Below are 27,833 nucleotides of genomic sequence, written 5' to 3'. Positions count from 1 at the left end.
CCCTGCTCCAGAGAGCCCTTCCCACAGCCATCAGCCACGGGGCTGCACTGAGGGGACAGGGATGCTGCCACCCAGGCAGTCTGGGGCATGAGACCCTCTGCACGGCGGGCAAAGAGGGGTGTCGGGACACCTCCTGTCTGGGCTGGGGGCTCAGCATGGCTTGGGAAGCCCTGAGCACGCAGCCCTAGCCCTGGAGGGGTGGGCGCCTGCCCCCCGCGAAAGCTGCCGCAGGGCAGGGAACCTCAGTGGGCTCTTCACCACCAAGACCCGCTCCTGAGCAGGTGGCCGCCGAGCAAGCAGGGACAGGGGCATCTTCCTTGCTGTGCCCAGGCTATGCACCAGAAGAGGTGGTCCCAGCTACCCCAGATGCCAGAGGCGAGATGGGGGGCACGGGCAGGGAGCAGGGGTCCTGAGCCACCGCTCACGTGGAGTCCCTAGGCAGCCGCAGCCACCGGCTCTGACCCTCGTGGCTGGGACATGTCGGGGATTTTCTGACCTCTGCCAGATTCAGGACACGCTCCAAGGACATGGGACTCTGCGTTTATCTTCTGCTTCTCCTTCCACGGTTGGCAGGTAAATCGCCGCTTTCCCTCTGCCCCAGGGAGGCTCGGTGGGACAAGGCAGCTGAGGGAGCTCAGTGGCGCCATCAGAGCAGGGTTTGGAGGGAGGAAACATTTCGTTGTGATCAGCCATTTGGAGACCTGAGAGGCCGGCAGTGCCCTCCTCTGCCTGCCTCTCCCTAGCGTGGGGCTGGGGCGCAGGCAGCTTGTGGGAGGAAAGGGGTCCCAAGACCCCCATCCTGCTGCACACTTGGCTCATGGCAGGGGGCTGAGCCCATGGGGATCTCCAAAAGGAGAGTGGAAATGCCCACCGTGTCATTCCAATGGGTCTCCACCCAACCTGGCTGCGCCGCCTGAGCTGGGGGTGTCAAAAATATCCTGGAAAGGGGGTGACATCTGGGTGATGGGGTCTGGCCCTGAGGCAGGTCTGGGATGGCCATGCCCTTGTCCAGCCATGACATGCCCTCGTGCTCCCCCACACCAGGGGCCATCCTGGACATCACCCTGATCGCCAATGTGCAGAGCCTGTCCCACTCCAACTTCTTCCTCTCCTGTGTCATGGGGGAGCGCGACGTGAGCTACCTGCAGATTGAGCGGGAGAACAAGATCGTGATGACGCACCCCAAGACGGGCTTCCAAATCTACCGCAACCGCAGCAACCATGTTGAGGCCAGGAGCTTCTCCATGTCTGACCTGGTGGGGATCCTCTACTGCCTGGGGCGCACGCCAACTGAGCAGGCCCAGGTGGTCTATGTGCACAACAGCCACAACGGTGAGAACTGTGGGGGGGTGGCAGGCAGCCCCCCACCTGCCTGCTGGGTCCACATGGGAGTTATCTGCCCCGTGTTTCACAATCCCAGCACCAGCCAGAGTGGTGGGGGGACAGTGGTGACACACGGGCTATATTTGGGGTCCTCCAGCACCAGTGGAGTGAAGGGGGAAGGGATGTTCAGCTGGAGGAGTGCAGCTGAGCCCCACGGAGGTGTGTGGGGATGGGCAGCAGTGCGGGCAGCTGGCTGGGCTGGGAATGGTGCCCAGGAGCAGGGCAAGGTCCAAGAGGAAGTCGGGCACCCTTGAAGGAGGTGGTGGGGTCTGGAAATCATTAACCAGGGTGGGGGGCAGCCCATCGGAGCCGTGCCAACCTCGTGCCCCCACCACAGTCTCCCAGGGAGGAAGCAGTGCTGAGGCGCATCTCCAGCAGCCTCCCCAGGCACTTGGCAAGCACCATGCCACAGCAGCATGTTGCCGCTCCAGCAGTGGGGTCTTGCCGAGATGCACTGCCAGGATGCATTGCAGCCAAGGGCAGCTCTGGGCTCTCGTCTCCAGCTCCCATTTTGGGCCGTATAAACCAAAAGGGCCTCCCTGGTCTGGCCGGTGGCAGGGATACCACTCGGGGAACCACTCTCCCACACTGCCCCTCCAACCTCCACTCCCTCCATGCTTGAGACTTTGCAAAACTATTAGGACTGAAATTTTCTGTGATAGGTGCTTGCCTGAGGATGCTGAGAATGAGAGGGTGGGGGATACAAGTTTCCCTGCCTGTGCTAAAACACAGCTTTAGCAAGCAGCTCAAGTAATCTCCAGGCTGGGGGAACAGAGGCTGCCGGTGGGGTCCAAGCATCCCCCAAGGAGCAGGGCCTGTGTCCTTGGCCAGAGGCTTGACCCAAAAACAGCAGCAGTCCTATCGGCAATGGAGCCAGCCAGTCTGGGCAAGCAGAGCGGCACAGAGACGCCGAGGGAGGGAGGCAGAGGCACCGGGAGGCAGCGTGGGGGGCAGGGCTGGTGGCGGGGGCGAGGAGCACAGAGGGGGCCCTGCACCCCCGGATGTCCCTCTATATAGGTCATGGAGGGAGGTGATGGCTCTGGGGCTCCATCGACGTGACAGGGTATCCTGTGGTAAGGTGGGTCCTAGCCAGTCCCCCTGCTCCTGGGTCGACACAGCCAGGCCAAAATAGTGCTGTGTCTGGGTCCATGTCCCTGCAGGAGTTACAAGCGCCAAACAAGCTGCTGTTGCTGTTTAATTTAGAGAAGGAGAAGTAAAAAAAAATAAAGGAAAAAATAAGCAAAAAAATTACATCTTTGCAGGGGGAGGGAGAGCTGTGTACAGAACCCACCGGGGAGGCTTGGTGCACATTGTCTCTCCTATTAAGCCCAAGAGCACACCAAAACAGGCCAGAGTGATGAAGCAGCGGCTGGGGAATGCTGTTAGAGAAAAACTGGCATCTCCCAAAAGGTCACGCATGACGGACATAGGAAGGATGATAAACTTTGGAAGTTTTGCTGTAAAAACAAAGTAAAGCAGACCAAAGAGATCCTGAGGAGCAATTTCAGAGGGGTTTAAATCTGGCAATAAACTATTTTTTACAATATCCAGAGCAGAAAGATGCCCAGAAAAACAACTGCAGAAAACCAAAATTCTTTTATTTTTGTATCCATATGCCTGATAGAGAAGCTGGGGAAGCTTGCTGGGGAATCTGTCTAAACTGCCAGTGCTGATAGCAGGAGACAGGTGATAAATAGCCAAACAGAGCAGCATGGCATTGCCAGGCTGGGCTTACTGTGAGCGGGGTGTGCTGCTGCCTGGGGGTGTGAGCGGAGGGCAGGCGGCAAGGCTGCTCGTGGGATGCCCACCTTTCCTAAAGGCTTTCTGTGTAGGGAGTTACAGGCTTGTAAACCCAAATCAGAACTGGGCAAATCAGTAGAAACCGTAATAAAGAGCAGAATTTGTGGTTATGTGGTCCCTGAGAAAGAGGCAGTGTGAGTTTCCAGTGGGAGGGTGTCTGGGGTGGCAGCAGTGAGGATGCTGTGGATGACTGCTTGGGTTCCTGGAGAAAATTGGGAAAATTCCTTCTCGAAGGCTCTTTGGGAGCAACTCTGCACCCAGGGGGTGGCAGGAGAGGTCTTTGCATGGGTAAATAACTGACTAAAAGAAAGGGAGCAAGAATAGGAGTAAATTTGTGGTTGTTGTCACACAGAGAAGTCCCCACTGGCATGGCACGGGGTGTCTGCAGGAACCTGTGCCACCGGTTGTGGTTACAAACAGCTGAACAAGGGGCTGGCTGCTGTCCCCGAGCTGCTGGGAGAGATGGGGAGATGGTTGAGCTCTGTGGGGGACTGCAGATGCTGCTGAGCGGTGATGGAGTGACAGATAAAATTCAGTGTAGGTAAACACAAAGTGCTGTGTTTGGGGATCCCCAGGGAATGTGTTGGGCTCTCACTCCAGTGAGACGGAGTGAGACAGAACAGGGGCCACATCTGTGTGCCCTTTACAAGGGACTGCAAAGTCCGTGGTAGAAAGACCCCAACCGGAGGGATAGGTGGGGAGGCGATTCTGGGGAATTACCGGGATGTGTGACCTGCAGTGTCCTTCCCTGGGCGTCTGTGGTGTGTGCCGCTTCCTCCTGGCCCCTGGCCTTGGTGGGGCAGGACACGGGGCTGGATGTGCCTTAGCTCCAACCTGGCGTGGCTGCTTTTAGTGTGTGCGAGCTGGTGTGCTGGCAGGATCCGAGAGCCAGCACCGGCCTGTGCCCTCTTTTGTGTCTGTCCTGCCTGGCACGCCCAGGGTTTGGTTTCCCAGGCCTTAATGTATTTATAGCCCAGTTTGTGCTCAAAGCTGGGCTCTGGCTGACACATTAATAGTCTGAGAGTTCATTGCTGCTGCACGCCCCAGCACCTGGGAAATCAGGAACACAGCCATGACAGGGCCACTGGTCCCATGGGCTGGCGTGCAGCCCTCCGCGCGCCTGCTTCCCCTCACCACTCCTTGCCTGCCCGTGCTGTCGCTGCCTGCAGCTGCTCTGCGCCACCCAAGCCGGCAGCAAGCAGGGTCCACCCTGCAGATTTGTCCCAGCTGTCACCTCCCCAGGCTGCTTGCCACCGGCATCCCACACCAGGCTGGGGCTGGCGGGCTGGCCAGAGGGCAACAAGCCCCGTCCCACTCCTTGGTGTCTGCCCACAGGGGCTGGCAGGGCCAGGAAGGGAGTGCCTGTCCCTGCAGAGGCTCGTGGGGTCCCAGCTCCCACACGAGGCGGATGGGGAAGAGTGTCATAATTCCCAGCAGAAATGTGTGGTGGCTGCTGCGCTGAGCCAGGGCTGTGTTTTGGGGTGGCTGGTCTGGAGGCACTGGCACTGCCCTTGGGTGTGAGTGCCCTGGGAGGTGACCACTGCTCAGCCTCCTCTTCCTCCTCCTCTTCCTCTGCAGCCCACCTTTTCCCGGTGAAGGCCACGCAGTCTGTGAACGTCGCCGAGCCGGCCACCTTCTCTGCCAGGGTCCTCAAGAGGAAGGAGACGGACGTTATGTGGAAAAGAAATGGCAAGTGGCCCCAAGAGCAGGCACCGGGCTAGGGCTGCTCCCAGATGGTGCCTGGCACCAGCCCTGAGGGCGTGGGGAAGCCCCAGGTCACCCTCTGCCCCCTTGCAGGTACCTACTACCAGACCACGGACCGGGGTGAGGTGCAGGGCAACCTTGTCACCCTGACTCTCCCCAATGTCAGTGTGACTGAAAACGGTGTCTACAGCGCCACATTCATGGGGGACAGCCCTCTGTGGAGTGCCTTCTACCGCCTGATCGTGAGAGGTGAGTGGGGCCCTGGCTCCCTGGGACACAGGGACAGGCGACTGCACCCTGCCCTCCGGCCTGGTGCCACCCTGCGCTCCCTCCGCTCTCTCTGCAGCCTGTCCCGCGAAGAAATGGGGACCGTCCTGTGAGAAGGACTGTCCCAACTGTCTGAACGGCGGCATCTGCCACGACCATGTTGGTGAATGCATCTGCCCTCCCGGGTTCATGGGCACCCGCTGCGAGCGAGGTAGGTGTGGGGCTGCCCAGCAGTGGGAGCTATGCCCAGGGCATGCGTGGGGGGCCCTGCTGCACCCCCAGCCCCAGGCACCGTGGCCAGAAATTCCACGTGCATCCCCATTGCCTCTCTGCCCACAGTGCCCCATCTCTGGAGCAGGGCTGGACCATCCACCTTCTCAGCAGGACATGGCTCCTGTGCCTGCTCAGGGCAGAGTTATGGGGCTTGGGGCACCTGAGCTGGTGCCATGCCATGCACAAGCAGTGCCAGGGTGAACAGCGGGTGAGGGCAAACCACACTTGTTTTTCCAGCCTGCCGGGAAGGCCAGTTTGGCCGCAACTGCCAGGAGACGTGCCAGAGAGCCCAGGGCTGCAGAGGGCTGAGCTTCTGCCTGCCGGATCCCTACGGCTGCTCCTGCGCCTCGGGCTGGAGTGGCTCCCGCTGCAGCCAAGGTACGGGGACATGGGCATCCATCAGCTCGCCCATCCAGCCTGGGCTTTCTGCGAGGCCCAGCTCTGCTCTGCAGCGTCAGCACCCATCCAAACCTCTCCCAGCTTGAGAGGTGGCATGGGCTGAGCAGTGCTGCTGCCTGCAATAGCAGCCCACGGTCTCTGCCCGGGGTAGCAGCGAGCTCTCCTCTTCCTGCAGCCTGTCCCCCAGGATACTACGGCCCCGACTGTGCCCTGGGGTGTGCATGCCGAAATGGAGGCAGCTGTAACCGCTTCAGCGGCTGTGTCTGCCCAGCAGGCTGGCACGGGCAGCACTGTGAGAAGTCAGGTAAGGCTGGCACAGGGCTGTGGCAGGTTTCTGTCCCCCACCCTCAGGTGGGCTCTGGCTCCTTCCTCACTGGTGACTGGAGGGGCCATAGGCTACCAGCCAGCTCAGCAGCCTCCTTGTCTGCAGAAATAGCCCCCAACCCAGGTGGGGGCTGGGAATGGAAACCAGGGTGCTACAAGGGGAACATCTCGTCTGGGCCCCTGGGATTAGCCATGCCAAGAGCATTGCTGAGCCCAGCGCATGGGGCGAGGATCAGGGCTGGACCGCAGCATGTGGCACCGGCCCCCTGGCACCAGGGGCTGGCTTCAGCTGGGACCAGGGAGAGGTGCCAGCCTCTCTTGTGCCTGGGGAGAAGCAGGGTCAGCCCTAATGCCAATTTCTGTGTGCCAGACCGGTTCCCCCAGATCATCCAACTGGCCTCGGAGCTGGAGTTCAACCTGGGCTCAGAGCCTGTTGTCAGCTGCGTGGCCACCGGCAACCCACTGCCTGCCAGCGACAGCGTGGAGCTGCGCAAGGCTGACGGCACTGTGCTCAAGGTACTGCCCCCATGCCCTTGCCCCACCACCATCCCCATGTTGCTGGCTCACTCAGAAGCACTTGTCTCCCCACCTGGCTTCTGGGAAGCTTCAGACCAGTGCGGGGAGCCAGGGGGCTGAGCCAGGGGACTGAGGCACCCTCTGTGCCCACAGCTCATCAAAGCCATCATCGAGCCGGGGCAGATCACCTGTGAGTTTCAGGTGCAGCGTCTGACAAAGGCAGACACAGGGCTCTGGGAGTGCCGGGTCTCCACGACCGGGGGCCAGGACAGCCGGAAAGTCAAGGTCAACATCCGAGGTGAGGAAAGAGTGGTGGCACAAGTAGGATGAGCTGGGGTTTCTGGGGGAGGCTGACAGCACTGTGTGGCAATGCCAACCTCTCCATACTGAACCGGGTGCCACCCATCATGTGCTCCAGTGCCAGCAGACAGGTTTGGGTGGTGATAAAAGACTTCCCTGACAAAGCTGGAAGGAGCCAAGGGGTGGCAGATGTACCCATGCTCTGCTACTTATTGCTCCCAGTCCCACTGGTGTCATTCCCTCCTTCTCCACCAAGTGCCACCAGCGCCCCTGAGCCCCCCCCGACTGCTGGCCAAACAGAGCCGCCAGCTCGTGGTATCGCCTGTGGACTGCTTCTCTGGCGATGGACCCATCATCTCCATCAAGCTGCTCTACAAGCCCAAGGACGACACCTCAGCATGGTCATCCATTGTGGGTATGTGTCTGCCAGGGAGTGAGGGGCACAGGTAGGACTTGGGCGGGAAGGGATGGCTGCCCCAGCCAGTGAGGGTCAGGGGTGGGCAGAGGTCTCCATCCTGGGACCCTTGTGGTGATACCAAGGAGGATGCCAGTGGCAGGGCAGATTGTGTGTCATGGACAAGGCTTTGACATGTCCTCTTGGCCAACAGTTGACAACAGCGAGAACATCACTGTCATGAACCTCCGGCCGGTGACCGCCTACATCGTCAAGGTGCAGCTGAGCCGACCAGGGGATGGTGGGGAGGGCAGCAAGGGACCTGAGGCTGTCATGGTGACCGAGTGCCTTGGTGAGCCTCCATCTCCCTCACCCTGACCCTAACACTGACTGTACCCCTAACCCTGTGCGACACAGGGTATGCAAAGCCCTGCAACTGATGCGCCATGAGTTTTTGCTGCCTTTTTGTTCGCAGAGCCCACAGTCAAGCCTGTGATCGAAGGTTGGTCCATAGAGGAGAAAAACACACTTCACATCAACTGGAAATTGCCAAGTAACCACGAGCCAGCACATGGGTTCATCGTCCACCTCTTCGACTCTGCAAGGCGACTGGTCTGTGAGAAAAATATCACATCCATCTCTGTGCTCTCTGCCCGCATTGGGGACCTGGAGTTCAATAAGGAGTACGGGTTGGAGGTGCTGGTGTACCACTGTGCCAGCCTTGGGCCCCCCTCCGACCTCTACAAAGTCATGATCAACAGCAAAGGTGGGTCCAGCAGAACACAGGGAATTATTACAGGGAATTACAATGATAAATCAGTTACAATTGTAACAGTGACCATCCTCAGGTCCGGCTGCCCCTGTATCCCATCTCTGATACAGCATGAACAGCTGCCTGGGGGGGAAATGGGTCCTCCTTTCCTTGCTAGACTCTGCAGCCTCCAGCACCAAGCAGCTGAGAAACACCCTAAGCTGAACATGACATTCAGGCCATCACGAGTGATGCTCACAAACAGATCTGCCCTCCGCACCCTTGCCCAAGCCCTGATGGACCTGTCTATACCTGCAGCTTTTACAACACCCTGTAGCAACAAGTTCCTCAATATAATTATACTTTGTGTGAAAACATTATTTCCCTTTGGTTCACTTTAACCAGCTGCCTGGTAATTTTGCTGGATGGTCACTAGGGCTTGGAGAGACCTGCAGTCCCTCCTGTGGGCACACGCACACTTGCACGCAGCCCTCCATGTGGGTGGGAGACTGTGGGGAGGTGGAGCCTGACCAACCTTTCTGGCAGCCAAGGGGGAAGGAGTGCATGAGGCCTTCGGTGAGGCTTGGCGCTGGCTGGTACGTGTTGGGAGGGCTGATGGGCATCAGGTTTGGAGGATGCAAGGTTTTCTCCACTTGGTGCTTGTAAGAGCTTTGTGTGATTTGGGGATTTGGAGTTAGGGATGTGGGCAGGCTGGAGAAGGCTCAGAGGAGGCAATGGGAACACTGTGTGAGGGAAGGTTGAAGCAGGAAAATATTCCAAGGTCTAGTCAATACACAGACATCTAGCTTGATGGTCCCTGAGGCTGGGAGCATTTGGGGGTACTGTTGTACCTGGAGAGCAACTCCATATCCTCCTGTACCTCCTCCAAGCAGGGTCTGGGGGTCCCTGGAGGTCCCTCACACCTGGCACAGCTTTGGTTGCCACTGCCATCCACAGGGTCTGGTCCAGCAGCATTCAGCCCCTGCAGTGCCAAGAGCCCTGTCCTGGGACTGACACTCTCCTCTCCTTGTCCCAGGGCCTTCCTCCCCGCGGTTGCTCTCAGCAGAGTCCATGTCTGACACCGCTGTCAAGCTCTCCTGGCAGGTCCCTGAGTACCCCAACGGGGGCATCACCAAGTACATCGTGGAGCTGCAGCAGGTGGGGGGCACCAGCGAGCCCCAGTGGATCGACACTGACAGCGGCGCCGAGACCACCAAGATCGTCGGGGGCCTCAACGCCAGCACCAGCTACCAGTTTCGCGTCCGTGCCAACTCCCATGTCCCAGGGGAATGGAGCCAGCCTGTGAAAGCCAAGACCCTGGGGGACGGTGAGAGGGGTGTCCCAGCAGGCAGGGTGCTGACGGCTCTGCTGGAGCTTGGGCTCAGCATCTGGGTCAGCAAAGAGTGACCAGGGTGCTTGTGGCAATCTCAGAGAGTGGCTCTGAAGCAGCAGCCCAAGCCCAAAACACTTGTGGGTGTTTTCAGAAATCTGGCTCCTCCTAGTCCTGATGGGGCAGGGGTGGCATGGTGACAGCATGGCCACCACAGAGTGGTTCTGCCTTGGCCAGAGGCTGACATGGTGTGTGAGGGGCTAGAGGAGCAGGGCAGAGCCTGCATGGGAGGAACTGGTGGCTGGACCCAGAACTGGCTGGAAGACCAGAAACCAGCAGGTTTGGTGGCAGGGCCTGGGCAATGACACCTTCACTCCTGTGACACCATGGCACCAAGAGCTCGGGCTGTTGTTGTGGTGTCTTCATGGGGTCCCAGGGTGCTGGGAGAGGGCTGCCGTCTTGGTGCCTGGCCACCTGTGCAGCCTGAGCAGGGTTCGGCCATGGGCCACGACCCTCCATCCCTCCTTTTGGCAGGAGCGCTGAGCGTGCCGCCCAGCCTGGGCAGCCAGAGCACCGAGCAGGCAGGAGTAGACCAGCAGCTGCTCTTGGCCATCGTTGGCTCCGTGTCTGTCACCTGCCTCACCATCCTCTTTGCCCTCCTGGCACTTTTCCTCATCAAGAAGAATTTTTTCCACCGCCGCCGCACCTTTACATACCAGTCTGGCTCGGTGAGTGCTGCCTGCCCCACCAGGACCATGTCCCCAGCTCCCCACTTCCCAGCCCGATCCAGGTCACGCTCCATAGCCTCCAGTCCGGATGCAGCCAGACCTCACCTCCACGCAGAGAGGGTGCGGAGCCCGTCCTTGCCCATGACGCTGCCCTGCCGGGACTGCCGCGCAGGTAGAGGGGTGCCCAGTGCCTCTAACCTTACCCGCTCCCATCTCCCAGGGGGAAGAGACCATCCTGCAGTTCAATTCAGGGACTCTGACCCTGACACGCCGGCCCAAGCCACAGCCAGAGCCCCTCAGCTACCCCATCCTGGAGTGGGAAGACATCAAGTTTGAGGACATGATCGGGGAGGGCAACTTCGGGCAGGTCATCAGGGCCATGATCAAAAAGGATGGCCTGAAAATGAACGCGGCCATCAAGATGCTGAAAGGTGAGTGTGGGGGCAGGCAGGCAGGGTGGGCTGGGGGATGCAGCTGCATCCTGGGCCATGCTTGGGGCTGAGGAGGGGCAGGAGCCATCAGTGGAGGAGCAGAGGAAGGGCCCTTGTTGTAAGACTGAGGTGACCATCCCTTCTTTGCTTCCAGAGTTTGCTTCGGAGAACGACCATCGGGACTTTGCTGGGGAGCTGGAGGTGCTGTGCAAACTGGGCCATCACCCCAACATCATCAACTTGCTGGGTGCCTGCGAGAACAAGGGTGAGGACTGTTCTCCTCTCCCCAGCCCCATGGGCCCTGCCCGGCTGTGATTTCCTCTTTGCTAGAGAGAGCCCCACAAGCCCAATCTCCTCCTGTCCCCCAGGATACCTGTACATCGCCATTGAGTATGCTCCCTACGGAAACCTCCTCGACTTTCTCCGCAAAAGCCGGGTCTTGGAGACAGATCCAGCCTTTGCCAAGGAGCACGGTACTGCCTCCACCCTCACCTCCCAGCAGCTCCTCCAGTTTGCTTCAGATGTGGCCAAGGGGATGCAGTACCTGAGTGAGAAGCAGGTGCATCCCCAGCAAGCCCCTCAGAACACCCTTCCCCTGGGGCCTGGGGACTCCCCATCGGGGCATGAGACCCCTGGGGCCAGCAGGAGGGAGTGTGCAGCTCCTGCTGACTGCTGGCTCCTTTCAGTTCATTCACAGGGACCTGGCAGCCAGGAATATCCTGGTGGGAGAAAACCTGGCTTCCAAGATTGCCGACTTTGGCCTCTCCAGAGGGGAGGAGGTCTATGTGAAGAAGACGATGGTGAGGCAGGAGCGAAGTATCTCCATGGGGCCTGCACCAATGCAGTGGGCAGGACCCACACCGTCAGCAGGAATGACCCACCATGCCAGGACTGGCTGGGTCACAGCTGTCTTCTCTCCGTGGGGCATCCCCCCTCCTCTGATGGTTGCTCTCTCTTTCCCCAGGGCCGCTTGCCGGTTCGCTGGATGGCCATCGAGTCCCTGAACTACAGCGTGTACACCACCAAGAGTGATGTGTAAGTCCTGCAGTCAGGGGCACGGGGGCTGGGGCATGGCCGTGGCTGTCTCCATCCGGCTCTGGGGTGGTCAGTGCAGCGATGCTTTTGCTCTGGGTGCTGTGAGGGCAGGAGGTGATGATGATGCATCTCCCTGGGGAGCTGCCAGCTCAGCCCAAGCCCTGGCTGCCCACTCCACCCTGGGCTTTTCCCTGTGCCCATCAGTGGGTCACGGCTGGGGGCTCTGTCACAGCCTCAGCTCCTGCCCTTTCAGGTGGTCATTTGGAGTCCTGCTCTGGGAGATCGTCAGCTTGGGTAAGGCTCTTCTGTGTCCCCTGCCTCCAATTGGGTCCCTGCAGGTCTGGTCCTCCTGCAGCCCCAGAGGGGACACCCCGGGGACCATCACCCTGCAGCCAGCTCTGTGTCTGTGGCTGTAGGAGGGACACCTTACTGCGGGATGACGTGCGCTGAGCTCTATGAGAAGCTGCCCCAGGGCTACCGCATGGAGAAGCCGCGCAACTGTGACGACGAGGTGTAAGTGGGCAGAGAGCCCCAGGGGATGGAGGCACCCACATCCCCCTGACCCCCCTGCCCCACGGGGCTCCCACCAACTTGCTGTAGCTTCCTGCCTGGTTCCCCTCTGTGACTGGGGGGTGACAGCTGTGGTCCCACAACCCAAACACACTTCCTGGGCTTTAGTTTCCCACCTGTTTCCCCCCATATCCCACAAACAGCTTCTCTGTCCCCTCTCCCCCCCCACCCCCACCCCCCCCGCCCCCGTGCACTCTGAGCCGCCACCACCACCGGCTCTCTGTCCCCAGGTACGAGCTGATGCGGCAGTGCTGGCGCGACCGCCCCTACGAGCGACCGCCCTTCGCCCAGATCTCCATGCAGCTCATCCGCATGCTGGAGGCCAGGAAGGTGAGTGGCGGCGACTCAGCGGGAGGGATGCCCACCCCTTGCCCAAATGCTGGAGCATCCCTTGGGCTCAGGGAGGGACATCCAGCAGCAGAACCTCTGTGACCCCACCATGCATGGGAGCAACCCCAGAATCACTTTTCGGGTGTGGGGAGCCCCATCGCTTCCCCCCAGGGTGCAGCACCCTCAAGCATGCCAGCAGGGATGGGAGGTAGATGGGGACATTGTCACAACTGGCTCCTGACTGGGGTTCCCCCACAGGCCTACGTGAACATGGCCCTGTTCGAGAACTTCACCTACGCGGGGATCGATGCCACTGCTGAGGAGGCGTGAGGCTGCGCTGGCACCGTGCAGGGGAGCAACGCTGGCCCCAGCCTGCTGGGACAGTGCTGTGGTGACGAGGGGCTGTCTGCCCCTCTCCGGGGCTGAGCAGACAAATGCCGGTGCCCCTTCCCAAGAGCGCCTTCCCCACAGCAGGACTGTGCCATCCCCTCCCTGACTGCCCACCCAGCATCTGCTGGCTCATGCTGGCACACCACTGACCACCGACATGGCCCCACGCTGCTGGGGGACATGCTGGGATAGCCCCCAAGGACAAGCAGCAGCAGGGTGTTCCCAGCAGAGTGGGCAGGAGAAGGGCTCTCTCAGGAGCCAGGGTGCTGCTGCCTGAGCCCATGGACAGAAAATGCCCAAGGTTTAGGGTGAGAGGGGAAGCAGCAGCCCAACAGCTGCCTGTCCTGCAGCCCTCAGCATGCTCTGGGTCTGAAGTGGTGCCAGCAAGGCTGTGAGCATTGCTGCCAGCGTGGGATGGGGCAAGGGACAGCGTTGGCTGTGCATAGCCTCCAGCTCTGCGGTAACCCTTCAGAGGTGCCAGCTCTGCCTTATGAACAATAAACGTAGAGCAACAGGCAGCTGGGTCCAGAGGAGGGGAGGTGGGGACCCAGCTCTGTGCCTCTGACGGCACCAGGGAAGAAGATTCAGGGCCCCGATGGTCTGCTGCACTCCCTGGGATCCTGTCCCTGTTGAGGTCCTCTGATGATCTCCAGGGATGCCCCAGGTCCCCCAGACAAGCCCCATGTCTCATCATGCCATGGGGATGGGTTTTCTTAGTATCCATCTGGGATCTCTCCCCTGCAATTTAAGACTTTGTCCTGTCACCAAGGGATATGGAGAACAGACTATGTCCTTCCTCTGCGCAGCTCCTTCTCGCATGCTTGAAAACTGTTCCTCCAGCTTCCCCTTGGTTGGCCACTGTACACGGGGATGGCCCCACTCCTCCAGCTGGTCCCTGCGGGGCTGTGCAGCTTCACACCCTTCCCACCGTGGCCAGCCAGCACCTGCCCAGCACTGCACCGAGCTGTCGGGTAACTTCCTGCGTCTTGCAAAGGGACCGTCGTGTTCAACCAGCCTGCTCGAACGCATGCCGGTGCCTCGAGGACCACCTGGGCTGACCCTCCTGTGGGAGCTTCTGTCCCAGCCCATGGTCCTTCATCCTGCTCTGCTGCCATTTGTTATATAGACAGTGGGTGGGCCTTTATCTCTGTTGGCTTCAGCTTGCTAAGCCCTAGGCGTGCCATCCAGCTGCCCATCTAGCCATCTTCTGCAGTCTGCAGGAAGCAAGGGCTGCTCCTCCAGAGTCCGGTATCTCAGCCAAAGGCAGGGGCATTTGCATTTGCCCTTCTGGGCAAGAGTCTTTTTTCCCCAGAAGGTGTTTTAACCCTGTCAATACCATTTTGATTTCCTATTCTGGCCTCCAGTGCTTCTTGGTATCAACCACAGCTGTTAGTAAGCAGCCTCTCTGCCCCATCACTGAGGTCCCCAGTGAAAGGGTGTTGGGGACTGGCTCTTGCAGGCAGCCTGATGTGTGCCACCGCCTGTGTACCTCCTCCACTGCTGGCTGGGAATGGCATCTGAGTCATCGTCATCAGCCCTGCTCAAACCAAGGGCTTTCTGCTTTTTGCCTCCCTGAGGCAAAGCCCAGTAGCCAGATGGAGAAGGAAGTGGGACTGGTTTGACAAAATTTGACTGTGACAAATTGGTTCTGGCTGTTCCCGCCTCCCCTCAGCGCCCCTGGTGCTGTCTCCAGCTGCAGGGCAAGGAGAAGCCAACTCGCCCTTGACACAGTGGGGATGCGTGTGCGAGTGGCTCCTCATGCCCCGACTGGTGCTCCCTGGGCTGTGCCATGGTGCTGCACCCCAGCAGGGTGGGACATCCCTCTGGCCGCCTGTGCTGAGCGGTGGTAGTGGATTGGCATGAGATTGAGCATGTCTGCAGGACCCCACCATGGTGGTCCTGCTCCTGCACCAACACCACTAGCATCTGTGTGGGCCCTGCTGATGCCCCTGTGCCTGCAGGTCTGCTCCTGGCACAGCCATGGGGATGGTGCTGCTGGGCCATGCAGGGCAGACCCAGTGCACACCAGTGCCAGGTGGCCCAGGGCAGGATGGAGCCGGAGCAGCTGCCTCATGTCCCATGCTCCCACATGCCTGCAGCCCCCAACAGCCTGCCCTGCCCTGCCTTGCCCTGCCCCACACAGGGGCCTCCCTGGTTTCTCAGGGGTTGTTTTTCTTCCTACCCCAGCCTCCCGGTGTGCCCGTAGCCACAAGGGCAGGACGTGCCGCCTATCTGATAGGAGCAGCCTCACTTGGCACTGCGGCTGGTGGCGGAGGGGCCGCAGAACGGTGGTTTCGGGCACGGGGAAGTGCCGGCGATGGGGTGGGGGGAGCCTCCAGCCAGGCTTCCTGAGCTGCACAGCCGCCACTTCCCAGATAAAGGTACCGCCCGGAGGAGCCGCAGCAGCTCCCAGGACGCTCGGAAGGGCCGAGGCACGCGTGGCCCTGGCACACGGGTTGCAGGATGGCAGCCTGCCTGCGCTGGGACTGGCTCCTCTCCCTGCTCCCTGCCATCCTGCTCAGCCTCCACAGCCCACCATCAGCCCCCGAGCCAGTGACATCCCAAGGTAGGACCTTGGGGCCATTTTCTCCCACAAAGAATGGGCCAGAGAGGAGCTGGCACACTGGGCGTGGGCAGCGAGCACCCCAAGGCAGCCAAAATCTGCAGGGTTGGGGAACATCCCAGGCGGGTGTGCGGGTGGTGTTCAGGATGGGCCATGGAGCACCCTTCTCACCCGTGGGACACCCTGGGGTGCCCAGAGCAAAGGGACATCCCTGGTCTCTGCAGGCAGGACCTGGCAGCCCCCAGTGCCCCTTTGGGATGGCAATCTGGGGCTCCCAGTCCCATGCAGGTAGCAGAAGGGGCTCCCTGCTCATCAAAAGTTCTTGGAGTTATGGTGATGAGGGTCTGAGCAAAATTCAAGTTAATGTCTGACAGCACGGCTCTGCACCGCGGGTGACACAGCGGCACTGCCAGGCTGATCCCAACGCTTCTGTGCCAGCCTTGCAGTGATCTTACTGCCCCGCTGAGCATCCTCAGCTCAGCTGGTAGCTGGCCCCAGCCTGGTTCACTGCACCTGGCAGAACCACTTCAAGGCTTTCTCCCATTTCAGGCCTGTTCACACTTCCTTTAAGCCCCTCCTTAGACTTTTTAACACTTTCTACAGCACCATAAAAACCATTAACTGAACAAAATCCTGTCGATCTCCTGCTCTGCTCTCCAGCCCCACCCCAGGTCTCTGACTACAGCAGGCTCAGGCACACGTTCTGAGTCGCCAGTGTAGGGGCAGTGGGAGGAAGGTTGGGGCTGGGCTCATCCTCCCTCTGCCCGCAGCTTCTACGACATTGCCATGCCCTGAGCCCACCACCAGCTCGGCAGGGTGCTGCCCAGGCGTGGCTGATGTGGGCTGCAGAGCTGGGTGGCCGCTCTTCCTAGGAAATAGCCTGTGCCCAGCAAAGATGCTCTGGTAGCCCACAGGACTGGTGTGGCCTCCCACTGGTGTCATGGGTCCCTGTGCCACCGGGCTGCTAGGACTTGGCCACCCTGGCACTGGGAGCCAGCATGAGGGTGGGGACAGTGGGGTGCAAAAAGGGAAGAGCAGGTGGGGAGGCTGTGGTCTGCGGGGAGGGGATGTTGGCTGGGGGAGGAAGGCAACACAGGGCTGGTAAAGGAGGAACAGGGCTGGGGGGTCAGGGCAAGGGAAGGGACAGGGAGAGCAGAGGGACACTGAGAATGTGGCAAGGACATTTGAGGACTGTCCCTTATTCTTCGCCCAGGGTGGTCTCAACTGTCAGCATAGAGGGTGTGTAGCAGAGAATGGATGCACTCAGCACATGGAGCGGGGCCAGGCACTGGCAGCGGGCTTGTTGTGGGTTCCTGCAGCTGGGGGAAGCCCCTGGGGAAGGGAGCACATCTCAGGAGGAAGAGGAGGAGGGGGCCTGGAGCAGGTCCCAGGGCAGAGGCAGTGGGGGAGAAGGGAGTGCTGGAGCAATTCTGGGGGGCAGCAAGGCCACCCCTGTGCTTCACACATCTGCGTCTTGGGGCTGTCCCCTTTTCCCTGACAATAGGGACAGGCACCCATGTGCCGGCAAAGCCACCGCTGCTTGGGATGGAGATCCTGCAGGGTGTGACACTCCAGTTCATCCCTGCAATGACAGGGAAGAGGGAAGCTTGCTGAGTGGGGCAGAGAAATCCACAGCCCCCCAAGCAATCCCCAGGCTGGGGTTTGAGCATCCCCTCCTGCTCAGGACCACACGCCCCCATGCCAGCCCCGAGGCCCTTTCCCTCTCCCCGGGACGCTGCTCCTCCTTATCTCACTTCCGCGCACCTTCCGGCGTGAGCAGGGCAGGGGTGCTTCCCCCCGATCGACGGTCCCTGAGCCCCCCTCCGACCACAGGGCTATTTCGGGATGTTTGTTTGTCCTGAAGGACCCCGCGTGCAGAGGAGGGGGGGGTGGGGGGGGGGTGGGGGGGAGGGCCAGCCGGCGGGATCCCTGCTGCCAGCCAGGACCCCGGTGCAAGCCAGCGGCCAGCATGCATGCCATGTGCCCCCCGCGTGCCAAACTTGTGGAAGGCACCCGTGTCACAGCCATGCCCACGCTGCCCCAGGTGCCTGCACAGACTGGCCTTAGGGGCGAGCTGGCCAGCGGGCACGGGGTGGGGGGACACAGGTGAGGTGGGGACAGGTTTGTGCCCACGGGTTCCTCCATGCCCACACTCCTCCCAGATGCTGCGCTGCTGGCAGGGGTGCCCGAGGACATCCTCTGCTTCTCACGCTCCTTTGAGGATCTCACCTGCTTCTGGGATGAGGAGAAAGAGGAGGAGGCAGCAAGCGGGATGTGCCACTTCTACTACTGGTACAGCAGGTAGGAGGTGGTGGGGACACAGCCCAGCCTCCCCCTTGCCTGCACAGAGAACAGCAGGGTCAGGGTGCCACAGCCCTCTGTGCCATCCCAGTGGCTCCCAGCTGGAAGGAGGGATGGTGGAGAGCCCATGGGAGCTACATGGCAGCTACCACACACCCTGCGGCAGGGCTGGGACCTCGGCTGTCCCTCAGTCCCATGGGGATGGTGCCCTGCAGTGGATGGGGGCACAGGGAAGGAGCTGGTGACACTGAGGTCTTGGTGTCATGCCCCAGGTCCCCTCTCCTCCAGCCTGGCCCCAGGCAGGCGGCACGGGGTGCTGCAAGACCCCGCTTTCCATTCCTCAGGGACATGCCCACAGCGTGCACAGTGTCCACATGGCACCATGGGGCTGGTGGGATGCGGCACGTCTGCGTCTTCCCCAGCCAGGACGTGCGGCTCTTCACCCAGCTCCACCTCCGTGTCCTGGATGCCACCACCAACCAGACCAAGTACTGGCGGGAGCTCAGTGTGGACGCGGTGGGTGAGTCCCTCCCACCGGGCAATACCCCTGTGACACCAGGACAGTCCCCAGAACTGGATCCCCTGCCCTTCTGCCTGCCGTGGGGGCTGGCAGCACCCTGTGCCCTGCACACCGGGCATGGAGCCAGCCCTGGGGGGACTGCCGGCTGTCTCCCAGCAGGCCCAGGGGGTGCCCAGATGGGGGCTGTCACAGGAGGGCAAACACCCCGGCACGTTCCCCACAGGTCTCATTGCCCCGCCAGTGAACATCACAGCCCGCTGGGCTGGGGCTGCAGGGCAGCTCTGCGTGTCGTGGCAGCCACCGCTCGACGACTACCTGAACTTCTTCCTCTACGAGGTACAGTGGTGCCCTGCCAGCTCCCCAGAGATGCCCTGCAGCACTGCGTTGGACCCCAGCAGGCAGCGCCCTGGGGATCCCTCCATCCACCCAGCAGTCAGCAACCATGCACCCACGGCCAGGGCAGCCGCAGCCTCCCCGGGAGCGGGACAGGTACACAGAGGGGCCAAGGACAGGCAGGGGGATTTGGGGGCCACAGCCGTTCCCCAGCCTGGCCCCTCTCCTGCAGGGGCTGGTCCAGGCCAACACCTGGGTGATCCTCCGGGACCTGTGCCCAGGGATGAAGTACCACATCCAGGTGCGCAGCAAGCCCGATGGCACCTCCATGGATGGCGTCTGGGGGCCCTGGTCACAGGCAGTGGCTGCAGAGACACCCCACTCCTCTGGTGAGCGGCCATCCCCCCTGCTGGGGTGCTGGCAGGCACAGCGGGGAGGCACCCATGCCTGGGGCTGCAAGGGACTGGGGTCCTGGGGTAGGTGAGGTGCAGCACCCAGGTTTTGGGGAGCCAGGGGGAAGCAGCCCCGTCCCTGCCCCGGATCTCGCCTGCCCAGGAGACATCGGGCTGCGCTGCAGCACCCCTGACCTGCTGCACGTGCGCTGCGAGTGGAGTTGGGACCCCACAGAGCCCCGCAGCTCCCACCAGCTCTTCTACCGTCTGTCTCCAAGCGGGGCCAGCACAAGGTGAGGGGCATGGTGGGGGCACGGCACTCAGGCAGAGGGGTGGCACATCCCAGGGACCTGCTCAGTGCCCCACATCCCACACTGTGCCACCAGGCCCTGTGCCCTGACCTGCCATCATCAACCTCAACCCTCACCACCACCATTTGGCCCACTGACTATGGGCAGCACTGGCCTTCCTGGCCAAGTGCAGGAGGAGCAAGGCAGCGCTGGCTGTGGGGACAGGGTGGCCCCAGAGCAGGGCTGGCAGCAGGCAAGGGGAGTGGGGCCGCCATGGTGGGTCTGACTGGCTCCCCACTCCTCACACAGGGAAGACACATGGCAGCTTTGTGAGGAGAGCGTGGGGGCACAGGGTACCCACGCCTGCACCTTCCAGCCCAGGGCTGGCAGTGCCATCTCTGTCCTAGTGAACGTCACCCAGCCCCATGCATCTTTCACGCTCAGCTTCTTCAAGGAGCCCTTCTGGCTGCATCAGGCTGGTGAGTCCCAGCACCACAGTGGCCTGTGCCCTTGCCCATGCCTGGCTGATGGGGGACGCAGCGTCCTATGTCCCATTCTGTGGCGGTGACATGTCCCCGTGCCCAACAGTGCTCACAGACGCCCCACAGCTAGTGCAGGCAACAGTGTCACAGGGCCGGCTGAGCCTGCAGTGGCTGCCACCCCTGGAGGCACTGGCTGAGCAGTTGGACTACCAGGTCCGCTATGCCGTGGAGAACAGCCATGACTGGAAGGTAAGGCACGGCCAGGGCTGTCCCCTGAGCAGCCCTGCCCACCTCCACTGCCAGCACATGTCCCACATGGGGTCAGGCAGGACAGCCCCACACCCCAGCACTGCCCTTCGCCGCCCCGCAGCAGCCATCATCTCCAGCTCAGCTCTGCCCCGTAGGTCCTGCAGGTCCCGCGGGCAGCCAAGAAAGAAGTCCTGGACCTACGGCCAGGCACCCGCTACCATGCCCAGGTGCGGGCCCAGCCCAGTGGGCCGTGGTACCAGGGCAGCTGGAGCGCCTGGTCCAAACCTGTCGCGGTTGATGCCATGGCGGATGCGGGTAAGGGACAGGGCAGGACCGGAGGCTGTGGCCAGAGGAGCCACACAGCGAGGGCGGGAGACCGAGAGTACTGGAAATGGGATGGGGAGCGCCGGGCAAAGGGTGACAGTGGTGGGGGGTCTGGGGAGGGCGCAGTCCCAGCGTTCCCCCACCGATGTAGGCTGGATCATCCCGAGTGTTACGGTGGTGCCGCTGCTCTTCACGGGAGTGCTCCTGGGGCTGCGGTGCACCTTCCCCTCCCTCTACAGGTAAGGGCTGGGCCTGGGGCAGGCGAGGGGGGTCCAGCACCAGGCCTGGGCGCCCTGCTTGGGGGCGTCAGGGCACCCCAGGACTGGGGTGTGCTTTCAACACCCCCTTCCTCGCACCCAGCAACGTGAAGCAGAAGCTCTGGCCCCCCGTTCCCGACCTACACCGCGCACTGGGCAGCTTCCTCCACGAAAGCAGCAAGCACGGCCAGGTGAGGGGCCGGGGCAGGGCCCAGCGCGGCTGAGCGCCCCCCGGGGGCAGCTCGAAGGGCAGCCCCCACCGCGCCCCCTCTGTGTCTCCCCCCCCCAGGCCAGCGCCTTCTACAAGCAGCCGCCGGAGGAGGCCGTCCTGCCCTGCCTGCTGGAGGTGCTGCCCGGCCCGCGGCGGGAGGCGGGCGCGTCGCCGCCAGCGCAGACTGCCGGCCGGCTGCCCAGCACCGACATCGCCAACCAGTCCTACCTGCTCATGAGCGGCTGGGAGCTGCGCGGGCCGCCCTGAGCCGCGTCCCCCGCCCCGATATAAACTAGACGGGCAACCACCCGGCCTCCTCTCTCCTTTGTGGCGCCCCGGCCCCCTGGGCTCGCAGGGGAGCGGGGCGGGGCGGGGCGGGGCTGCTCTCCCTCCCCGGTGTTCTTCCTACCCCCGACCCCTCCCCGCATTACCGGCGCCCGCTGCGCCCGGTAGAAAGCCCCGCCCCGCCCCGCGGCTCAGCCAATCGCGGCGCGGCGCGCAGTGGTCGCCATGGCAGCGCGCGGCGTTTGGGTTTGAAGCAGCCAATGGGAGGAGCGGCCGCGCGGGGTTTAAATGCTGCCTCTGAGGGGGGCGGCGGGAGCTTCGGCCGCAGAGTGGAGGTGAGGGGCGGCGGTGCCGCGGAGGGCGGGGAGGGCCGGGACCCTGCGGCGGGGCGCCGGGGGGAGCCCGGGGAGGCGGGGGGGGGGTGCGTCCTGAGGTGAACCGGGCGGCTGGAGAGACCCTGGTGGCGAAGGGAGCCCTGAGGCGCGGCCTCGGCGGGCGGGGGGGGGGGGAAGGTTGTGGTGGAGAGGCCCGGGGGAGGGGCGGGTGCCCTGGGGTGGAGAGGGCCCTGAGGAGCGGCGGGGGGAACGCCCGGCGGGGTCGGGCTGCAGCCCGGCCGGCGTCCCTGCGTGGGGCCCCGGCTGACGCCGCTCGCCCGCAGCGCCATGGCGCAGTTCGTGTTCGAGGCGGACCTGCACGGGCTGCTGAAGCTGGACACACCGATCCCCAACGCGCCGCCCGCGCGGTGGCAGCGCAAGGCCAAGGAAAGCGGCGCCCCCGGGCCCAGCCCCGCCGCCGGCCTGTCGCCCATGAAGCCCGTCAATCGCTCCCACAGCTTCAGCAAGACGCCGTCCAGGACACCCGGTGAGCGGCGGCGACCAGCGGCAACAGGTTGGGTGGGGGAGCGTCGCTCGGGCCGCTTGCCTGGGGCTCCGGGGCTCTGGGCTCCATACCAGGCTGCCCGAGCCGGCTTGCTGGTCGGGCGGAAGGCGGTGGGCTACCCTGCCTGGCTCCTGGAAGTCGCCCACCTTCTCCCCAGCATGAGGGGGGCGGAGCCCTGTGCACTGGGGCTGAGTGAACTGGTGATGCCCCGGCTGAGCCTTGCTGACACAGCCGTGTGTTGGGACAAGCGTGGGTAGGACTGTCTGCTGACAGCTTTACATGCTGTAACAGTATTTTTGCATCTTCCCCTTATGTGTGAACTCGGGAATTGTGGCACTAGACCCAACGGTTTGTCTTCTGGCAGTTCCTAACCAGACTTTAGTGCAATTATAGGGGGGTTGGGGTGGGAAAAATATAAGTTAGTTGTGATTGCATGACATGAGCTCTGAGTCCTGCTTGTCTGAACCTTGTCTGGTAGGTGTGATGTGGAAGAGTGTGAGGTTTGCTGTCTCTTGAAAGCTCTAATACAGACTGTTTAATAGCTGTAAGACAATATTTATGCATGTGAATGCAGGTAAATCTGGATCCAAAATCCAGAGCACCCCAACAAAGGCTGGGGGCGATCGCTACATTCCCAACCGTAGCACTATGCAGATGGAGATGGCCAATTTCCTCCTAACCAAAGAGAATGACCCTGCTGAGGAGTCACCTACCAAGAAGGTGAGCATGTTGCTGAGTTATGATTACTACAATGATCACTGCCAAACAGCTAAATCTTCCTGGCCTTTTCCAGAGAAGCAAACTAAGTTCTATCAAGTGGGCACCTGGGGCTGACAGCCCGAGCCATCACTGCTTCCAGTGCAGGCTTCAGGAGTCTGGGATGAGGTGGAAGCTGTAAAGCTGCAGATAGAACAGCCTGAGCATAGCTGCTCTGTAGGGTTGTTTCCCTAGGCAGAGGGAAGAACATAGAGCATTACATATCTGCTTCCACTCACTCTAGCATGTGCCACTTCTGGTAGCAAAATTCAACTTTGGGCTAATGAGACTTTAAAACATAAGAGGCTACAGAGACACAAAGCTGTGAGCCTGTGCACAGTGAAACTGCTGGTGGTAGCTATTCTAGGACAATGTCTACACGGGGAACTATTCTGGAATGTGTACAGAGTGTTCTGAAATCTGTTTATGAAGCATTTGGTCCCTTGTGGCTGTGGCTTTCCCCACTGGCAATGAGACACTGAACTTGCCACTCTTCTGTATGAAAATGTGAGCAGGACAGTGTGCCAATCTCTGAGGAAAAAATACTTTGACCTGCCTGTCTGTAGCTGACTCCCCCAGCACAGCTGTACACCTCCTGATTCTAGAAGGGGGCTTAGGTGTGTCCTTTGCCAGCTGCAGTTTTAAGTGCAGTGTGGGCTTTGTTTCAAATGCATCTCGCTGAGGGTGGTTTGTCTCTGTAGGAGCAACAGAAAGCCTGGGCAGTGAATCTGAACGGCTTTGACATAGAAGAGGCAAAGATCCTCCGCCTCACTGGAAAGCCACAGAATGCTCCGGAAGGTATGGTACAGGGCCTGCAGAAGTTGACTCTGGGCAGGGGAACAGCAACATAGAGGTCCTGTGTGTGGACATGGGAGACATCAGCGGGCTTCTCGGAGCTCCTGTGCGCACTGGAGTCTCCCTCCTTGGGGTTCCTGAGCTTGAGGGCCTGCGTCATGATTACAGTGAATTTAATTATAAGAGTTGAAATGACTGTCAGTTGCTCACTTGTACTGCTGGTTGCAAACCTTCCTGAGGTCTGCAAAAGCTTCCAACTCTCTGCTCTGCACTTTGGAGCTTAACTGTCACTAAACATAATGGGATACAGAAAACCAAGTGCTTGTCAGTTTAAATTTGTTCCTGTGAATCAGGAACCAGAGTTCACCCTGGTTCAGCAGGCCACACTGCCAGTGGGGCTGGCACGCTGGGCTCTTCTCAATATATCTCTTCTCTCACAGATTCATTTTCACTCAGCTGGGAGGAAACAGTAACTGAGGTTAACAAGTCTGTTCCTCTGCACACAGGCTATCAGAATAACCTGAAAGTGCTCTACAGTCAGAAAGTGACACCTGGATCCAGCAGGAAGAATGGCAGATACATTCCCTCAATGCCAGACCGGATCCTGGATGCACCAGAGATCCGCAACGACTATTGTAAGTAGGCTGCAATATTGAGTGCTGGGCACTGAGATCATTCTGTGCTGGGGTGCAGTTCCTAGGGCAGTGTAACAACCAGGCTGTTTCAGTATCTTACAGACCACTTCTGGAGTGTCCCTGTGTGGACTTACAGGAACAGTGGTCCAGAGTGCTGTGTAGGCAACTTGGATCAGGGCTCCCTGACTGCCCTAACTGGGCATGGTGACACCCAGAAGGCTGCCCCATACCCACCTGTGTGCTTGTGCTTGTGCATGCACACCTGTGCAGGTGGAAGAGCTGCCATCAGCACTGGTGAAGGGCAGAGCTCGCCAGGTAACCACGGTGTGACCTGCATTGCTCTTCCAAATTGTAGATCTGAATCTCATTGACTGGAGCTCTCAGAACTTCCTGGCAGTGGCTCTGGACAACTCTGTCTATCTGTGGAATCACGCCTCTGGGGAGATCATCCAGCTGCTGCAGATGGAGCATCCAGATGACTATGTTTCCTCTGTGTCATGGATTAAAGAAGGAAACTACCTTGCTGTTGGCACAAGTAATGCTGAGGTCCAGGTGAGTGCAGGAGTAAAACTAGACGTGTCATCTAGGGATTGCTGGAGCCGTGGGGCCTTGGGACAAAGGCTTGGCTAGCACAAGAAGGGTGCAGTGCACCCTGACTTGTCCTGACTGGTGGGTGGGCATGTCCCCAGCCAGTGTCCAACTGCAGCACACAAGGCAGAGTTTTTTTGGTTTGGGGGTTTTCTGACACCTGGAGTTACCTTCTGCTCCCTAGGCATGAGATACAAGTTATCTCTGCTCCCATACTGAAAAGGTTGAATGCCAGAGCCTGTGCACCAAGGTTCCTCGGGCAAAGCAACAGGGCTGGGTTTCCTCATCCTCTGGAGAACTTAACTGCTCTGCCTCTCTAGCTATGGGACATACAGCACCAGAAACGCCTCCGAAATATGACCAGCCATTCTTCCCGTGTGGGGTCCCTCAGCTGGAACAGCTACATCCTCTCCAGGTAAAGCAGTGTGGGGAGGGGGGTGAAGGGCAGTGTCTGGCTGTTGCAGATTCCTGTCCTAGCTCTGAGTGGTGCAGGTTAGGGATGGCAGAGAGGAGTTTCTGTCCTGGCTTGGGATTCTTACTCAGCCTGTTCTGTTGGGACTGCGGGGAGAAGGCTGCTCTTCTCTCTTGCCCTTTGTGCTGAAGTTGTGAAGAGCATCTGTGGCATGCCATCAGGCCAGTGATGCTGGTAACACTGGTTGAAACCCATTCTTGTACAAGAATGGATTTTGGTGAAAATATGTGCCAGCCTGACCCTGCAAGCCTTCTCTCTGCAGCGGGGCACGGACTGGCCACATCCACCACCACGATGTCAGAGTGGCTGAGCATCATGTGGCCACACTTGCTGGCCACACGCAGGAGGTGTGTGGACTCAAGTGGTCTCTAGACGGCCGCTACCTGGCTAGTGGTGGCAATGACAACCTGGTGAACATCTGGCCATGCACCCAGGGGGACAGCGGACACTTTGCTCCTCTACAGACCTTCACTCAGCACCAGGGTGCTGTCAAGGTGAGTGCAGGGCTACTGTAGGCATGTATCTGCGTGCAAGGCAGACATGCAACGCTGGCTGGGCACAGGTTGTCTCTTGCATGTCTTAAAATTAACCCTCTTCTTTCAGGCCGTGGCATGGTGTCCCTGGCAGTCAAATGTTTTAGCCACTGGAGGCGGGACTAGTGACAGACACATCCGCATCTGGAATGTGTGTTCTGGCACCTGCCTCAGTATTGTTGATGCCCATTCCCAGGTGAGACATGAACATCAGCATGGAGATAAACACCTTCTGGTAGGACACCTATAGAGCTGCTGGGTCCCGAGTCCCAGAGGAAAGGAGGGGACCACGCTCATCTCTGGATGGTAAACATCAGCACAAGCAGCTTATCTTACCTGCATTACTGCCTCTTCCTAGGTCTGTTCTATCCTGTGGTCAACAAACTACAAGGAGTTCATTTCAGGCCATGGCTTTGCACAAAATCAGTTGGTTATATGGAAGTATCCGACGATGGCCAAGGTCACTGAGCTGCGAGGTAGGCTGAGGCCTTTGCCAGAGGGAGGGAGGACAGGTGGGCTGCTAGAAGCTGAGTGCAGATATAACCCTGGGTTTGAGCATGCTGGTGGTCTAGTCTGAAGTGTCACGGCTGCAGAGTGGTGTCTGGGGGTATGCTGCTAGAGGGAGGCACTCCTAGGGCGTGCTGCAGAAACACTGTTGCTCCAAATGCATGCCCAGGGCGTGAATCTGTGCTGCTGCAGCATGGTGTGGGGACAGCTGTGCAAGCTGGTGGGGCTCATGGGGCATACAGGAGTAAATGTGACCATTGTGGTAGAGCCAGAGGGACCAGGGCAGGTGGTGATCAGCCCAGCCCTGACTGAACACCTCCTCCTCCTCTCCAGGTCACACTGCCAGGGTCTTGAACCTGACTATGAGCCCTGATGGTGCAACAGTGGCCTCAGCAGCTGCTGATGAAACACTGCGGCTCTGGCGCTGTTTTGAGTTGGACCCCATAAAGAAGAAGGAGAAAGAGAAGGCAAACAGTGCCAAAAGCAGCATTATTCACCAGGGCATCCGATAAGTGCACATGGCTATTGTGGGGAGGGGGAAACTTAGTTTACACACTGTACAGTATTTTAAAAGTTAATAAACTGCTTTAATTTGATTTTTTTTTTATGGAGTCTGGTAGAAGAAAAGGCTGTGGCTCACAGAACCAGGCTCTTCCTCCCTGAGGTTTGGGATCTGGACAAGTGGTGGAGCTCTTGCTCTTTAGGGCTGGTTTCAGGCAGCCTAAGCCTAGCACAGCCCTGAAGTCCTGGGGGAAGGAGGCAGCTGTGCTATGGCTGCACTTCTGTATCTGTTCCTGACCACAGGCACAGCAGCTCCACCACAGAGGGAAGCTGGAGCCAGGGTAACTTCCTAGCCCTCCATCCCTAATCAAAACTGATATTTTGCAGGGCTCCAGCCCAGCAGTGGGGTTAGGAAAGTACCCCTGACTTGCCTCAGCTTCCCTAGAGCAGTGAACCAGCTCCAAACTGGCCCCTGCCTAAGGCAGGGCCCTCTGCCCAGCTCTTGCCTGCTTTGGTGCCAGCTGTGGTGGGGAGGAGTAAGGCTCAACTGAAAGCACAGTATGTCTGTGTCCCCAGCTTCTGCTGTGTCCTGTCTCTTGGCCAGGTGGGCCTTGCTGGGCCTCTGTGGGCAACCACCAGCAGTGACCACCTGTGCCAGAGCAGCCTGGGGACTTGTTCTGGGCAGTCAGGGCTGTAGTGTCACCTGCACACAGCAGTTAGCCTTGTTCTGCTACATGCAGCCTCTGTGCTGCAGCCAATGCTGCCTGCTCCTATTGGTAGAATAGCTACTTTTACAGGGAGTTTAGTACTACATTTAGGAGCCAAATGCTATCGGAAAAAAAAAAAGGGGTGGGGGGGGCGCAGAAGCTGGAACCATACAGCAACAGTTATAGTCACCCCTAAGGCCAGAAAGCGGCTGGCAAGGGCATGAAGCCTGATGCAAAACAAAAGGTTAGTTTACATTGCACAGCCAGCTTGGCCATCATGCAAGAGCCACCCAAAGCACCATCAACCCAGTGTACAGCCCTCAGTCAT

General features: G+C 60.2%; 3 protein-coding genes across 22 annotated transcripts; all 3 read left to right on the top strand.

Annotated features, from left to right (window-relative positions):
• The first annotated feature begins 27 nt into the window (after window positions 1-27).
• TIE1 (tyrosine kinase with immunoglobulin like and EGF like domains 1) lies at window positions 28-14,276 on the top strand. Of its 2 annotated transcripts, none has more exons than XM_074876281.1 (23): window positions 28-573; window positions 1,045-1,332; window positions 4,762-4,872; window positions 4,981-5,136; window positions 5,234-5,365; window positions 5,665-5,805; window positions 6,002-6,130; window positions 6,521-6,666; window positions 6,820-6,964; window positions 7,223-7,381; window positions 7,575-7,712; window positions 7,836-8,126; window positions 9,148-9,438; window positions 9,976-10,169; window positions 10,390-10,600; window positions 10,755-10,865; window positions 10,969-11,159; window positions 11,287-11,400; window positions 11,565-11,635; window positions 11,889-11,929; window positions 12,052-12,148; window positions 12,436-12,535; window positions 12,794-14,276. In XM_074876281.1, the coding sequence occupies exons 1-23, from the start codon at window positions 528-530 to the stop codon at window positions 12,863-12,865; spliced, it is 3,375 nt and encodes a 1,124-aa protein (XP_074732382.1). In that variant the 5' UTR covers window positions 28-527; the 3' UTR covers window positions 12,866-14,276. The 2 variants fall into 2 exon arrangements, with proteins under 2 accessions (XP_074732382.1, XP_074732381.1); XM_074876280.1 differs by having other exon boundaries at window positions 9,976-10,289.
• Window positions 14,277-14,413: 137 nt separating this feature from the next.
• On the top strand, window positions 14,414-21,154 carry MPL (MPL proto-oncogene, thrombopoietin receptor). Of its 19 annotated transcripts, XM_074876300.1 has the most exons (12): window positions 15,251-15,491; window positions 17,651-17,789; window positions 18,134-18,309; window positions 18,533-18,798; window positions 18,875-19,031; window positions 19,198-19,327; window positions 19,634-19,803; window positions 19,913-20,055; window positions 20,211-20,437; window positions 20,499-20,618; window positions 20,740-20,827; window positions 20,926-21,154. In XM_074876300.1, the coding sequence occupies exons 1-12, from the start codon at window positions 15,389-15,391 to the stop codon at window positions 21,112-21,114; spliced, it is 1,908 nt and encodes a 635-aa protein (XP_074732401.1). In that variant the 5' UTR covers window positions 15,251-15,388; the 3' UTR covers window positions 21,115-21,154. The 19 variants fall into 19 exon arrangements, 17 of the variants coding, with proteins under 17 accessions (XP_074732386.1, XP_074732385.1, XP_074732383.1 ...); XM_074876285.1 differs by lacking the exon at window positions 17,651-17,789 and having other exon boundaries at window positions 14,414-15,491; window positions 20,211-20,370; window positions 20,531-20,618; XM_074876290.1 differs by having other exon boundaries at window positions 20,211-20,618.
• Window positions 21,155-21,216: 62 nt separating this feature from the next.
• Window positions 21,217-26,893, top strand: CDC20 (cell division cycle 20). Its single transcript, XM_074876301.1, has 11 exons — window positions 21,217-21,467; window positions 21,791-21,993; window positions 22,586-22,731; window positions 23,469-23,565; window positions 24,069-24,197; window positions 24,553-24,749; window positions 25,106-25,200; window positions 25,520-25,751; window positions 25,861-25,986; window positions 26,149-26,266; window positions 26,631-26,893. Exons 1-11 carry the CDS (start codon window positions 21,421-21,423, stop codon window positions 26,807-26,809), a joined length of 1,569 nt encoding a protein of 522 aa, XP_074732402.1. The 5' UTR covers window positions 21,217-21,420; the 3' UTR covers window positions 26,810-26,893.
• The last annotated feature ends 940 nt before the right edge of the window (window positions 26,894-27,833 follow it).

Source organism: Strix uralensis, chromosome 8 (assembly GCF_047716275.1).
Source record: "Strix uralensis isolate ZFMK-TIS-50842 chromosome 8, bStrUra1, whole genome shotgun sequence".
Lineage (NCBI taxonomy): Eukaryota > Metazoa > Chordata > Aves > Strigiformes > Strigidae > Strix > Strix uralensis.
Note: the sequence above shows the minus strand (reverse complement) of the source record. Positions and strands in the feature narration are given on the sequence as shown.